The sequence below is a fragment of the Bradysia coprophila genome, assembly GCF_014529535.1.
Source record: "Bradysia coprophila strain Holo2 chromosome X unlocalized genomic scaffold, BU_Bcop_v1 contig_473, whole genome shotgun sequence".
Classification (NCBI taxonomy): Eukaryota; Metazoa; Arthropoda; class Insecta; order Diptera; family Sciaridae; genus Bradysia; species Bradysia coprophila.
This window is the reverse complement of record NW_023503340.1, coordinates 278,607-293,037: the sequence shown is the minus strand read 5'-3', so window position 1 is coordinate 293,037 and position 14,431 is coordinate 278,607. Positions and strand designations below refer to the sequence as shown.

The 14,431-nt window shown below is 37.4% G+C and overlaps 2 protein-coding genes across 3 annotated transcripts; one reads left to right on the top strand and one right to left on the bottom strand.

Annotated features, from left to right (window-relative positions):
- Positions 1–421: 421 nt before the first annotated feature.
- LOC119070112 (ionotropic receptor 93a) lies at positions 422–5,896 on the bottom strand. The gene is made up of 19 exons (XM_037174426.1): positions 5,774–5,896; positions 5,549–5,704; positions 5,349–5,485; positions 5,182–5,290; positions 4,886–5,047; positions 4,490–4,701; positions 4,270–4,437; positions 4,117–4,207; positions 3,919–4,052; positions 3,743–3,849; positions 3,598–3,670; positions 3,457–3,522; positions 3,215–3,370; positions 2,976–3,138; positions 1,822–1,911; positions 1,635–1,765; positions 1,389–1,569; positions 773–1,012; positions 422–706 (listed from the first exon to the last, which is right to left on the bottom strand). The coding sequence occupies exons 1-19, from the start codon at positions 5,877–5,879 to the stop codon at positions 609–611; spliced, it is 2,580 nt and encodes an 859-aa protein (XP_037030321.1). The 5' UTR covers positions 5,880–5,896; the 3' UTR covers positions 422–608.
- A 6,151-nt stretch (positions 5,897–12,047) lies between these two features.
- On the top strand, positions 12,048–12,848 carry LOC119070141 (dynein light chain 1, axonemal). 2 transcript variants are annotated; one of them, XM_037174467.1, is made up of 3 exons: positions 12,048–12,284; positions 12,355–12,466; positions 12,530–12,848. In XM_037174467.1, the coding sequence occupies exons 1-3, from the start codon at positions 12,133–12,135 to the stop codon at positions 12,824–12,826; spliced, it is 561 nt and encodes a 186-aa protein (XP_037030362.1). In that variant the 5' UTR covers positions 12,048–12,132; the 3' UTR covers positions 12,827–12,848. The 2 variants fall into 2 exon arrangements, with proteins under 2 accessions (XP_037030362.1, XP_037030364.1); XM_037174469.1 differs by having other exon boundaries at positions 12,150–12,280.
- The last annotated feature ends 1,583 nt before the right edge of the window (positions 12,849–14,431 follow it).

Below are 14,431 nucleotides of genomic sequence, written 5' to 3'. Positions count from 1 at the left end.
TCGATATACTAGAATATAGTCGATGTATTCGATATACTCAATACAATACAATATATACAATCATACGTTAGAACTGAATGTGTTATTAGTGTTTGTGTTCATAGATATTTAACCTGATAGATATTTCGATAGTGTAGACATTCTTGTACTTAGATAATTCGTCGTTAGAGTTTTTGTTCGTTAGATATTTTTGCGTAGACATTTTGACCGTTTCCCCATATGTCGTTACTTCAGGCGCAGAGCCATCTGTTATCATGTCTGTGGAGATTTCACTTCAAAGTTTAGCAATTTTTCGTCAGGAGCAAAATGTTAAACTCGATCCAACCTAGTATAGAGTTTTCATAGGCAACGAATGCCTGTGAGTCTTTGTGAAATGGGTAATTGGAAACCATCGACTGAAATAAAACAAGAGATAGTTTGCAACACACTTCATTCAACAACAAACTAAACAGCGCGCGAACTATGCGCTGTACCATCTTAACTAATACGTATTAGTGAAATTCCTGTTGTTTCAGTGAAAATTACAATTGTTACCATCAGTGCTCCGTTTATTAATTTTCAACACTACATCTGTTTCATCCGGTTCTTAGTCCACTAACGTTGGTTTGTTACTTAACAAAAGGAGTTAGTGCCTTATCTTTACACACGTCACCATATCTTGCTAACAAAAATTCCAAAAAGACAATGACGATCGCGACGGAAGTTCCTTTACCAAAAAGAGAAATGTTTTTCTCAGCTCGAAATAATTCAACGAAATTTTGATCCAATTTACCTGTAATCAGTACTAGGAAGCAACCTTGCATATCCGTTAAATTAACGGTGTGATTTTCAATATCCTGCGACTTTCCCGAACTGCTCCAGCATTTGTCTTTTTTCGGCAAGTATTCACCGATCCATTTTTGTATGAAGCCCATTTGTAGCAGCCGATACAGCTCTTTGTCGAACAATTTAAGATACGGACTGTTTATTGGCAGCATTAAAGCGATCTGTTCGTCAACGAATTCTTCGGAACCTTTCCCAATGGATAATAGAAACGTGATGAGTATTATAAGCATCTGAACGGAATTTAATGCTATGTCGATTTAGTATGGAGAATTTATCATCCTTGTCATGCATGTCCCGCATTTCAATGAAATTTTTTTACAGTCAATGTCAATCTAATTTGTGCCAAGTTTGCATCAACTATTTTACCAGCTGGTGCATACATACAATCACACTGCTTATGTGGTTTTACTGCTACAAAGCGCATGGGTTAGACTAAGAAACCCGTATAAGCAATTTTTGTGAGAAGAACATCTGAAGCAAAGGTAGACACAAATTCTGTACAAATTTTAGCATAGCTCAGACCACTAACCCAACCAATGAAACTTCTAAATCCCGCCACTTACCTATCCCCAAATCACACCGTTTCGTTTCCAAGTAGTCATTTCTCATGATAAATTTCAAATTCGATTTCCAATCGATGTGAATATGTTTACCCATCTTGACGCTCTCAATTATTTCGCTCGTCGCATTGGTTGTGTACATGGCGCCTTCGTTCAGCGCTTTGTATTTGCTATTGTCACTGTTCTGGTAAATGAGAGAAAATTTTACCATTCATGTCAATTGCCACAAAGTTATCGCCCTTCGCTCACTCTTATGTAATTTTCAAAAAATGTTTTGCTTCTGATGCTCCATGTCACATCATGACCACTGTTCAACAATTGATGGATATTGGAAATTGGATTATCAATTTTGGGAAAAGTTAGGAAGGCCACCAAATTTCCTGTTAAAAATTCCGTTTAAATGGATTGATTGCACAGCATAAAAAAATTGTCCTACCACAGTATGTAGTCACTACCACCAACACGCCTAGCCACCAAGTTCCAACAATGAGACGACCACTGTCCGAACTGGGTAAATACATTCCGCCTACACAAAAAAAAAGTTTCGCTCAAATAGCCACTGAACCATTATACAGTCAGAGGCGGTGAAATTTCTGCATAAATTTGCTTCAGCAGTTTTTCAGCTGAGTCACACATTTAATCAAACCTGTTGATCAGGCATGAGCGCCGCCGAAAATAAACCGCCGATCAAGCCGCCGCCGGCCATTTTTGAGCAAGCTGCGCCGCAGCCGAGCCGGTGCCAAAAACACGGCTCAAGCCGGCTTGAAACGGCTGGAAAATGAAATAAAGATTTCGAAAGGTGAATGGGTGAAATAATTTTGAAAACCTAGATTCCTGTTGATCCTAAGCAGCTCAAGTACTTTTTGAATTTTTTTTTTCAAAATTAAGAAAATTTTGAAAATTTTCTTGAATTTTCATGAATTTTCCAGAATGGTATATTACGTCCTCGCTTCTAAGTTTGTTGTTTTGGCAAGTATGACCTTTGCGGAACGAGCCGAAGGCGCACAATCAGTTAATTCACAAATTTGAGAAATCTTTATCGATCTTTGCTAATTTTCTCGATTTTTTTTCTTTTCAATTTTTACTTGATTTTCGTGAGCTTTCGATTTCTTCTCGAAAACCATTTTCTTAATGAGTTAAATGAGTGTACTGGAGCATGATTTTCCATTTAGTTCAAGTTTTGAGGCAATAAAACTTGACGTGTTAGTGAACCTTAGACTTAGAGACTTGCTTGTAACAAGACCAGTTCCACTTGCACTTTGAACAACCTAATCTACCTACATTTTCGCTTTCCGTACAATTTCATTTTCATGTTTACTAGTTCATTTTCCATGAATTTATCTAAACGTTTTTATTTTGAAAAAAAAGTTAAAAGGAACCTCCAGCCGAGCCGTTTTAAGCCGGCTCAAGCCGACTTTTTCGCCGCCGCCGAGAATTTTTTTTCGGCTAGCCGCCGCCGAGGTTTCTCCGTCGGCGCTCACGCCTGCTGTTGATATAGTGAAGCTGCTACACTCGTGATTGTTTGTGTGGATCAGCTGAAGCAAATTGATGCTGAAATTTCACTGCATCCGACTATAATCTCTTCTATACCTTGTTGCAGCAATGCACCGTAAATGTACCAAAAACAGTTCCCCACCTTGTACAGGCCCCCTTTCTTGATAACATTATGGTAGTCGTTGTAGGGACTGATGTAATGGATGCAAAATAGAATTGGTCCAATTATCATGACCGTCAAAATTAAGCAGACCCACGTCTGGTGGTGCAAAAAATGTAATTTTCTTAATTAAAATCTCAGTTCTTTCATTTTGGAATTGAATTGTCTCGCTCACATCAACAGTGAATGGTGCGGTGAACAAGTACAATCGACTCAACTCTTTCGGTCGAGACACCAGAAAACTGTAGCTTTGAATACTGATTGGTCGGGTATAGTTGACAATTTGCGTGTTATTCTCGTCTACAGTCGATGCAATTGCTCCGAGTATGATCTGGTAGTTTTGCCAGAAGCAGAAGACTTATATTGTTAGACACACAGTTGGGCAAGAAGGATTCGTTTGGTTAAAAATTGACTTACATTTTTAGTTGTCATCAGCTGGAGAACTTCAGGCGGCACTAAGTTTGACCTTATAACGTCTGTGTCCTACAAAACGGGGCCGACGAGTTCAGATCGTTTGGAAATGTATCCGAAAAGTTGTTCACGTGAATTGGTACTTACGTTGTAATTGTAATTGTAATAGTCGTCCACGACTGTAGCATTTTTACTTCTCATTGGATCAACCAGGAGGTAGCTAAAAATTGAAAATTAGTTTTCTTTTGCGTATGATTCGGTTTTTGGTGCGAAGGGAGTCTGAATGAATTACGTAAAATTTAACTTTTCCGCTAGTTCATTGAGTATCTGCATAACAACGCCCTTGGTTGAAATGACTTCACCATTTTCCCCATACTGAATGATCTGCCACGGTGGATTCTAGAAATAAAGAGACGAAGCCACTTTGGTAACAGTAGCCCCATTCAACACAGATTATGTTTAACTGACGTGATACGTTGCAATGGGCAACGTTTTTCCTCGGAAGCCATACGAAATATGGGGAAACAATGAATCGTTAGATAGGACACCATTGGTAGCCTCCCATGTTGCTGCACGATTGATTTGTAAAGTTCTATTTTTGCCTGACGTTACAAAAAAATCGGATTTTTGTTTCTCGAATTCAGTCCATGGAAAGACTAAAATTACCTGCATCGGCGTAGCCTGTACCCCAAGTTTCAGTGGCCAAGAAATCCCATTTGCAGCAACTTGAGCATACTTGTTTGTGTGAGAAATGATCCTGAACAACGAAATGTTTTTGTGGTGATTTTGGTTCTGCATCAATAAGCCAATTTACGTTACCATAATTATCTCCAACATTCCGTCGCGACGTTCTTTTTTCGTCAGCCTAATGGCCTCCCATTCTTCGTCGGATATTTGGCCATAAATTGCCGATTCTTTTTTAATCATTTTCGAGAGCGCTTCGACCAAAATTTTAAACGTTTCTTCGAAGTGGCAGAGTATTCCGGACTTAAATAGAAAGTAGTGGTCAGTGGGTCGGGGAAGTGCACAAAATTCATACCAAGCATTCACCATTTGAATGGGTCGAATTTATCGCTACTGCAATGTTACCACCCTCATTAACGAACTTCATAATCGGCAGTGTACCATGCTTTGACGTCGTATTTTTTAATAGAAAGAAGAGCCATTGATTCGACGTATCAGTTAGACCAATTTTCTGAGCTTCCTCCATAACAATGTGAGGTTTCTCAGTTACCACCAAAAACTTCTCGTCTAAATCATAGAAGAACAAAAGTTTGAAGGGTCGCTAAATTTTCAACTTAACGGAACGTGTTTGTATGCTGGTCTTATTGGTCTGATTGCATTACACAAAAAATGTTTTTTTCCGTTTCAACAACAAAATGGTCTTTAGATGATAGTTTGTATGAATGAATCGATTACAATTAGATTCGTTTACCTGTGGTCTTCGATTGTAAACCTTGCAAAGTTTCCCTCACACTGTTTCGGTAATTTGTGTCGGTATCATCGATGCGAAAGAGTGAAATCGACATTACGGATGCTTCACTTCGTTGGGTAAGTGAAGACAACGAGCTAACGACTTTACTTACCGAGTCTCTATCTGTAAGACATCCAAAATTTCATTTTATAATTCACGTAATATTAGGTTGATTGATAAAATAGCGCCGCGCCGGTCGTATTTGAAATTTATCTTAAAAAACGACACGACTCTTGAAGAGAGAAGAGTCTTCATACCAAAGATGCTATCGTAAAGAATGATAGCACTCTTCCAACTGACGACTTGTGATGACCTTATGTCCAATAAAATTTGTGGCAACTCCTCGCCAATATTCAAAATCGGAATCTGATTTGAAGAATATTTAGTTTATCAAAAGAAAATTCGTGATCGTCACCGACATTACCATAACTGCTTCAGATGATGGTAATCGTGGACAGTTTGCTTCCGTTAATGCAATGAGCAGTAAGGTTTCCTGTTGAACTTCATGAAATATTTGCCACGTGTCCTTACAATTACTTACGCTCATGACTATTGTGAAATCTGTGAAAACAGCAACTCAGGACTAACAACACAACATGGCAAGAATTATGCGGTTCTCATTACCTCTGTTAAACCGAATCTGTGTCCACGAATAGTAGCGTACACTTATACCTACACCATCCCTCAAATCGTCCCTGATGATTTGATCGACAAGATATTTTATTTTGTTCAACGTCACTTCGTACTCAGTGTCGAGAAATTCGTGATCCACAATGACGGCTTTAGCAGAGATTTAAGTTAATGTAAGTTAAATTGCAATTGAAAGACTTTCTTTTTCATAGCGTTTACCCATAGACGCATTAGCAACCAAAAGAGATGGGAAGTCATTGGCTTGACTGTACTTAATATGCAGCAATAACGCAATCACTGCTATATTGGTTATCGACTGCTTCATACTTAATCAACGTTTTTCGGATAACTACCGGTGGTAAAATCGACTTTCATTGGGTTGATTTACTTTTCCTTTTAGTGCGCTTGAGTGGCACATGCACACAGATAACACGCTATTCTTAAATGTCAGCGTCTTTGATTGCAATGCATTTTTAATAAGTAATTTTGTTACACACTTCTCGATGTGGGGCAAGTGTAAACACGAAAGGTGGATGGACAATTTCCATTTATAAATGTGTTGTCCCAAAAAACCATTTTGTTTTTGTTTTTGTTTAAACTCAGAGTAATGAGAACCCTGTCAGAGTGTTGTGCGTTTTGACTTGGAGCTGTGAATTTTCGTTAAATTTTTATCAAAACGAAAACTTCCACAAAATAATTAGGCATCTTGTCCAACGCACAAGTAGCGATAGGGATTATCGTTAAGCTTCGAATAGTTCTATCTCAATTTACAGCTCGTTTTCGATCCGTATTTGGTGAACGAGGTGGACTTGTACACAATTAAGAAAGAGGATGTAGAGTTCAAATGACGATTTCATCTGTATGCAAAACTGAACGATGTATTCATCTGTTATCAATAACGTCGACAAAAATAATGACAAACTTTGGGTGATATGATCGTTTATATAGTAAAATGAATGTTAAAAAAATTGAAGTACAAGATTTGAAATCAACAGATTTAAAATACTTTGATCGATGGAAGTAATAGATTCGATAATAATACTAGTCATATGCTTGCTGGTCATATGCCGTCTGTAACAGGTTAATGTCGATTTTACAAAGTCACAAAAATAGTTTGACTTCAGTACCGAATCAGAGCCACCGCCAACTGAGGAAAAAGATTTGAAAACTACAGCTGCAGTAGGTAATAGATCAGCTGTAATTGGTAATGTTTGGAAAAATTACCCACAGAAAGTAACGTATTACCTGTGGTGAGTAATTTTGGAAAAAGTTACTCAATGACGGTAATTTTTTAAGAAATTACCTATAACAGCCGCTCTCAATGATTACCTGCTCCGGCTAGTGTTGGGTTTTTCGAGCAGTTCTGAATATTCAGGAAACATTTTAAAAATAAAAAACGAAATCTTTCGAGAAAATTGGACAACAAAAATTAAGATAAAACTTTAACACGACTTACTTATTGTCCGCTTATCGAAATTTTTAATTAAAAACATAGCTAACGCCGACCCGTACAAACACCTATTCGTATCAAAAGCCTTTAATGTGAAACTCTTCATTTCTCTTACTTCATTTTCTTCTCTGCTGAAAAACTATTCGCCCTTTAAAATCCCTTACATTATCCACTCTTTGCCTTGTTATCATATACAATTAAATTGCCGGAGGCAATATAGACAGCCCCGTACGAAGTCAAATTTCATAAATTCCTATTTAAACAGCTATATACCGCTATATTTACCTATATTTCACTGTAAATAAACATTTCACAGAGGAATATGCTATTATATAGCTCTATATGCCTGTATATAGCTCAATATAGCTGTATATAGGTATATATAGATGTCCATATATGGAATGCCTGAAACACCCCACACACATAACAAATTATTTCCATGTTAACAGAAACTCTCTAAGCATCATTTTTCCCGTTTTATATCGTTTTACTAAAATCCAATATGGCCGCCGGCAGCCATTTTGTTAGGAGACCGGAAATAGTACCGACGCTTTACATTCGTTAATACCTTTCAAACAAAAAAAAATTCATGAAATTCGGTCAAAATTTACTCGAGATATTGACAAAATACTCCACGTTCACTGTACTTCCGAGTAGCCAGATAAGAGCTCACTCCAAGAGACCTAGCTCACGCTCCGGAGAACATAATTTCATAAATTTTTTTTCCCTGATTGGTACGGTCAATACCTATCTAATAAAGCTAAAACAGACGAAATATGTTCAAATGTGGCAAAAACTGCTTGCCGCCCTGTGCCTGTTCCACACCAAGGGGTCTAACTCACGAGTCGGTCATCCGATTTCCATAAACTTTTTTTTGTCGATCGGTATTGGAAATACCTTTTATGTGACGTATCACTTACAAGTTTAACGTTTAAATGTCCGGAGATATCGTCGAAAAACCGTAAAGCACTTATTGGGCCACAGCTCGGGAGGGGTCGATCCAAAATCACTCATCTTCGAACTTAGCCTGTCTTTTGACATTACCAAACGGGAAAAATAAAGAATCGGATGCGTTTTACTCAAGTTATCGTGCAGACAGACAGACGGACAGACGGACAGACGGACATTTTTTTTTCGCGGATTTGGCATCTCTAGACAACCACAATAGGTTTCCCCTTACTCAGGGAGTCCAATTCGACGTGTTACAAACGTATGCGTAAACCTATAAGACCCCAGTACTTCGTACGGGTCTAAAAAACGCAATTGGCGGGAGCTAGTTATTGTAATAGACTACACGCTGCAAAAATATGGAAGTCATTCGATCTGCTTCAGTTGAATTTTATTTCGAAGGTTCCTTTGAATTTCGACAGGCCGAAATCGGTGCTATTTTTTCCGGGACTTATATGGATAGTTAGGATCATATATTTTTTGTTGGGAATATGGCAATGATCAAGAAGGCTTTTAGAATGAAGTTCACCGAAGTTCCATCGATTCTGGTAAATTTTTCGGATGTCATATTTTCGGCCGTTTATCATCAAACTTTACGAAGGTAATATTTGCTTCAAGGTACTCGACCTCAGATTTCCAACGAGCCCATACACGTCCGTGTCCTCACCACCTTACGGAAATGAAATCCGGACTGCGAAACCTCATTTTTCGACTTTTGGCCGCTTACCACCAGCCAGTTATGGAAGATCAAAAATATATTAGACTGGTTTTGGGGTCTAGGTACCAAGGCCTAACTAGGCATATGTAACAAAGTCCCGGAAAAAATAGCGCCGATTTTGGTCAGTCGAAATTTATTTTATTTTATTTAAAAAAAAACTTTGTCTTCCAGCCAGCTGAGACAATCTAAGAACAACCGGCGACTCGGTTGGGTGAAAAAGTGTCGGCGGGTCTCCAGCCTGTGCTCGTTGAACCATTTTTCCAGACTTTAGTCTTAATATTTTGATTTTCGAAATGATTTTCATTTTTACGTGAATCAATATTGTCGCAATAATATCTTTCAATTATTAATGGCACATTACGTGTTGTATACACAATTTTCATATGTGTATCTCATGTAGGTAATGTTACACCCACAATACAGCTACTACAGGGATGTATATTACCTATCAACGGGAATATGCGTTGTGTAGCTCAGGTGGATTATTCTGGACCTGAGATCGAGAGGTCCCGCGTTCGCGCCCCAACAAGGCAAGTTTTTATTTCAAATAATTATTAATAAAAAATCAATTTCGTTTCATTCAGCTATAAAATTCAGTTCAAAATTAACTCGTCGGATGGTAATATACAACAGAATATCAAAATACTCCCTAGTACTGTGAAATATAACTCCGAAAGGCCAGAAATATTTTCTTTTTAAATTATTGAGTTAAGTTTGAACTGACTTTTATCGGAAATGAAACCAAAATTATTTTTAATAATCTACGGACTAATTCAAAAGTTTCGGGTAACAAAGGTTGGTAAAATTCATCAATTTTAAAACGTCAGAATTTTATCACCTCAGACTTAAGACATCGCAGCATCCTTAAGCCCATAGCATCCTGGGTAGCATAATCACTCTCTTCAACAGTAATTTTAATCCAAGTCATCGACATGTTGAACCATGCACACTGTGGAATGGTTGATAAATTCGAGCTCATGATTCTGATTTTTTCTAAAATTCACAGAGAATATCGTTTAATTAGTGATCCTTTGAAGAATACTGGTAGTTATTTAAAGATTGTCTTGTTATTCAATGACTAAGACACGACATCAATCCAAATATTGAACCAGGCACTTTACTTTGAATGAAGCTCTTTTAGACATTTTTAAAGATTTTCTTTTCGAGGACCGATAAAAGTACAACGAACCGATTGACGCTGATCAACTTGTTGTCAATATAATTCTCGATTTCGTTCTTTATGAAAGTTGTCGAGGTAATGAAAATCTTACATTAGACACGGTCGATTCTCACAAATGTAGGAAAATTTGGAAAAATGTAAGAAAATATAGGAAAACGTTTTCCCAAAAATAATCCCTGTCCTGAATGGCATTTTTTACCCGAAAAAGGTCCTAAGATCCTAAGTGAACTAAAATTTTTGTGTCCTACCGCAAGACATGTAGGACGTTATTTTGAGGTTTAATAATGAAAATAACAGACATTCCAACTAAGGTTAAAAATAGTTATTTATGCCACTGCAAACTTTAGATGCCTCTGTGGCATAAAATATTGTATTTGACTGAATGCAAAGTACTTCATTATGCTCACGATACAACAAACAGCCTATTTTAAATTTCAAAATATCAACCCTTTAAGTACTTTGTACCTTTGTACCCGATTTCATAAATAACTATTTTTCTGGTTATTTATGGTTTCTGTTTTTTCAATTCTTCGATTTTCGTCTTTGTTCGCTGGATTGCAGCTGTTAGAACTGCATGTGCCTTAATCAATTCACTTATTTCCCCGGTTCCGTTGGAATTTACACACGACAGTGTAAAGTAAACCTTGCAGGAGTGCTTGATTTGACTAGGGACCTGAATAATCTAGTAGTCTTATTTTTATGCGAGTAAAACTTTTTAATTTATGTCAGTGTTCATTTGAGTTCATTTTTATACAGTGTATTAGGTCCCTAATTTGACGTTTCAAAAATGAACCGCTCCTGCCTGGTCTATTTTACTCTGCCGTGAATTTACAGCTTTGCTCAAACATTTGTTACTGTCGATCAACAACTTTTCCGCCACATTTAACGTTGCCAATTCCTGACCAATCGATCAATCGATTTCCCTTATCTGGGCTTCCTTCGCTTTTTTGTCCTTATGTTTACGATCAGCCCTTTCGTCCTACTGCTTTTTTTTCTACCACTTTTCAGCTTAGAATTTTTGAAGAACTAAATAAACCTGATAGTTTGTGAGAAAATGACAGCAGACGATCAGTTATGGGAATATTTATAACACCCTTATATGCATTAATACCATCAACGACTGGCTGTTGTTCCTTGTATCGACTCTTTATTTTGAAGAAGGTTCGAGCTGAATACAGCATTTGCGTGGCTCAAACAAAAACACGCTTTTGCCAATCACGAAATAACTGGATATTTATAATGTCCAAGAATATTCTTTTATCTCTGATAATCTAAGCCAATAATCAAATGAAGTTAGGTCGAAAATTATTTTAATTTACTTTTAGAGCTCAAAATCCGCTTGATTGTTACCAGGCATGAGCGCCGCCGAGTTCTAGCCGCCGTTATAGCTGGACGCCGACCATTTTTAGGTAATTCGCGCCGCCAGCCGCCGAGGTGGTCAAAAGTCGGCTAAGCCGGCTGAAAATCGGCTGAAAATGTGGGTAGTGGTAGGAAGATTGTGGGTGGAAAATTTTCAAAATTAAAATTTTTTTTGAACAAAATAAACTTTTTACACAAAGAAATCAGAAATAAGTGGGAGCAGACCAAAGTTTTTGCATGCGCAATTGATAAATCACAAGTTAAAGCTATTTGATATTTTTAAATTCAACTTTCTTTTTCTTTTAATTTATTTCAAAGGAATTTTTCAGCCGTCGGCTAAGCCGCGGCTTAGCCGAGATTTTAGCCGCCGCCAACACTTTTTTTTCGGCTAGCGGCCGCCGACGATTTTCAGACGGCGCTCATTCCTGATTGTTACTTAGTTAAAGTTCTTGAACTGCCCTACGTAGGACAGTAGGACAAGTAGGACGAATTTCGAAAAAGTAGGACAAAGTAGGAAAGTAGGACACTGTGGGAGCGCTGGAATTTATGAAAATACAAGACCCAATTCAACACAAACATTATTATTATGGTACGCAAATACGCTGAGTCTAATAACAAACTTTGTATCTTTCATCTATTTTGAAAGTGATTCGAACTCAGGTGAATTATTCTTGGACGTTTCTTTTACATTTTATCTCCAGACTGTTACCCAATTCTGTATTCTGTATTTATTGCTCACATTAGACATTTTGTACAATCTGCTGCAATGTACGCGTTTTCTGAGGAACGTAGAGTACATGACAACGGACATACGTTTCATTTCCGTTACGCTTGTTAAATCAATAATCAGAAAAATGTGAAGCAGATAGAGACTAGAGAATACTTTTACCGAAGGGGGAACACTTTGTGCAAATTTGTAACCGATGTCCAAAGCATCGACTATAAAAGAAGCACTGAAACGATGGGAAGATCGTACGAAAGAAAATTCCTTAGAGGCAAAGGTAATTGAGTTGCAATTCCAATGGTTGCCAATAGAAAAAATGGACAATACTTTGTCCACGTTGGTAAACTGTGAGTAAGTACATTCTTCGTTGTAATGCCATAAATAGACGATGCAAGAAAAAAGAAATTGTTTTGCCTCACAGAAAATTAAGCCTATCCACGAACATGATCGACAAAATCTATGGCATCTCGGGAATGAAAAATTTAAAAATTCTTTCTCTCGGACGGAATTACATAAAACAAATATCGGGTCTAGTAAGTGCGCTTTTATGTCTTAAATTTCTGCCATAAGTAAAATTAAAATTGATTTTACGACAGGAAGGCGTTGCAGAAACGTTAGAGGAACTTTGGCTCAGCTACAATTTGATTGAAAAGCTGAAGGGCATCCAAGTGTTGAAGAAACTGAAGGTGCTTTATCTGAGCAACAATTTGATAAAGGATTGGGTTGAGTTCAACAAATTACAAGAGGTTCCGACGCTGGAAAGTTTGGTGATGGTTGGAAACCCGATCGTAGAAGCTGTCGGTGATGATGCGGCTTGGAGGACTGAGTGTATAAAGCGACTCCCGTTTCTGAAAAAGTTGGATGGAGAAACGGTTGTCACAGACATGGAATGAGTTCTCCAATAAATTGTTTGGAAGGAAATGGATTGTTCATTATTATACTCACCGTTCGCAATATTATGTCGTTTAAGATCTTCGGTCAATGAAAATCGTCTCATACAAAATTAATTGCGCGATTCTTCGTTGAAACAGCTCTAATATCATCTATCTAAGGCAATAATTTTGATCAAAAATAAATCAAGCTGATTTTCGGAATCGAATCAGATGAGCCGTTTCAGAATAAGTTCGTTGTAGAATTCACAGCTCTTTGTGAAAAAGTAAAACTTTTCATTTTCTTTATTAAAAACATTCAAAATAAAAACCTAAATGAGCTTAGGCAAGTGCACTTGAATTGATGAAAATCGGTTGAATGTCGTTCTAGTCTCTGGTCAACGTTTCCATTAGATAGAGGGAGGTTCGTAACGATAGCGGTTATTCACTGTTTCACCTGTTGAAATCTCTTAGAAAAGTCCTCGTATTCACAAATTTGAAGTCCATGGTGGATGAATTTACGGACCAATCTAGGCACATACAAAAAATCCGCTGGAAGACGCGTCCGATGTCACTAGGCTGTTTTTCAAAAGAATACCTCATACAAAGTTCGTAAAATTAAAGTCATTCGTTCAACTTGACTCTCAGCTTCATACAAAGTCACAAAGTCACTGTATAGCGTTTTTCGAAGTAGTTTCCCTCTCGGGTGTTATTGCATATATGGATGAGAGATATATCTGACATGTAGAAGAAGAACATGGGCTGGAATTTTATGTGTTGGTCACACTGTTTTTGAACTAGTTAGATGTCAAATTGTATGAGACGAATGATCAATTTTGGCATCTAACTAGCTCAAAAACAGTGTGACCAACACAGGTTTTTTTGTCCCACGAATATTTAACTTTGTCGTATACAACACTCTTGCATATATGGTTATCAAATGATGATGATTCGGTTTTCTTTCGTTTAAATTCTTTCAGTACATTTTTCAACCATTTTCCTAACAATACGTTCCTCAACATCTGCGCTGCCACTTGTGACGCAAATTTCTTGTTGTAAAATTTTCTTTCACTTTTTTGACTCAATTTATTGTTGATAAAACTTTTGCGCACGACGCACAATGCGTCACCCTCAGCGATATCAGTTATTTTGTAAGTACGATAAAGGACTTGCGTCACATTTACCCTTTAAGGGTCTTTTTGACTGATATCACCACTTTTGTAAGTATGCCATTTCGAGAACATCAAAAAACCTTATGGAAATTAAAAAAATGCTAGAGAAATCAGTCTGAATCCCAAACCAATCTAGAAACCAATCTTGGTACACCTCACTTTTATTGAAAATAACCCAAATCCATCAAAAAATCCGATGGAAGTTAGGTAGCGCCAGAGGAAGCATCTGTCATGCCAAAATCTAGGAACCAACATTGGAACATCTCATTCATGTCGAAAATAACCCAAATCCATCAAAAAATCCGATGGAACTTAGGAAGTGCCAGAGGAATCATCTGTCATCCCAAAATTTAGGAACCAACCTTGGAACATCTCATTCATGCTGAAAATAACCCAAATCCATCAAAAAATCCGATGGAAGTTAGGTAGTGCCAGAGGAATCATCTGTCATCCCAAA

What these genes read in the sequence shown, in the direction of transcription:
- LOC119070141 (XM_037174467.1), top strand. Translation starts at nt 12,133, where the DNA reads ATGTCCAAAGCATCGACTATAAAAGAAGCACTGAAACGATGGGAAGAT. An exon ending in TCCACGTTGGTAAACTGTGA is followed by an intron (nt 12,285 to 12,354) that starts GTAAGTACATTC and finishes TTTGCCTCACAG; the next exon opens with AAAATTAAGCCTATCCACGA. An exon ending in TAAAACAAATATCGGGTCTA is followed by an intron (nt 12,467 to 12,529) that starts GTAAGTGCGCTT and finishes ATTTTACGACAG; the next exon opens with GAAGGCGTTGCAGAAACGTT.
- LOC119070112 (XM_037174426.1), bottom strand. Translation starts at nt 5,879, where the DNA reads ATGAAGCAGTCGATAACCAATATAGCAGTGATTGCGTTATTGCTGCAT. An exon ending in CATCATCTGAAGCAGTTATG is followed by an intron (nt 5,291 to 5,348) that starts GTAATGTCGGTG and finishes TCTTCAAATCAG; the next exon opens with ATTCCGATTTTGAATATTGG. An exon ending in ACGGTGTGATTTGGGGATAG is followed by an intron (nt 1,013 to 1,388) that starts GTAAGTGGCGGG and finishes CCATTGGGAAAG; the next exon opens with GTTCCGAAGAATTCGTTGAC.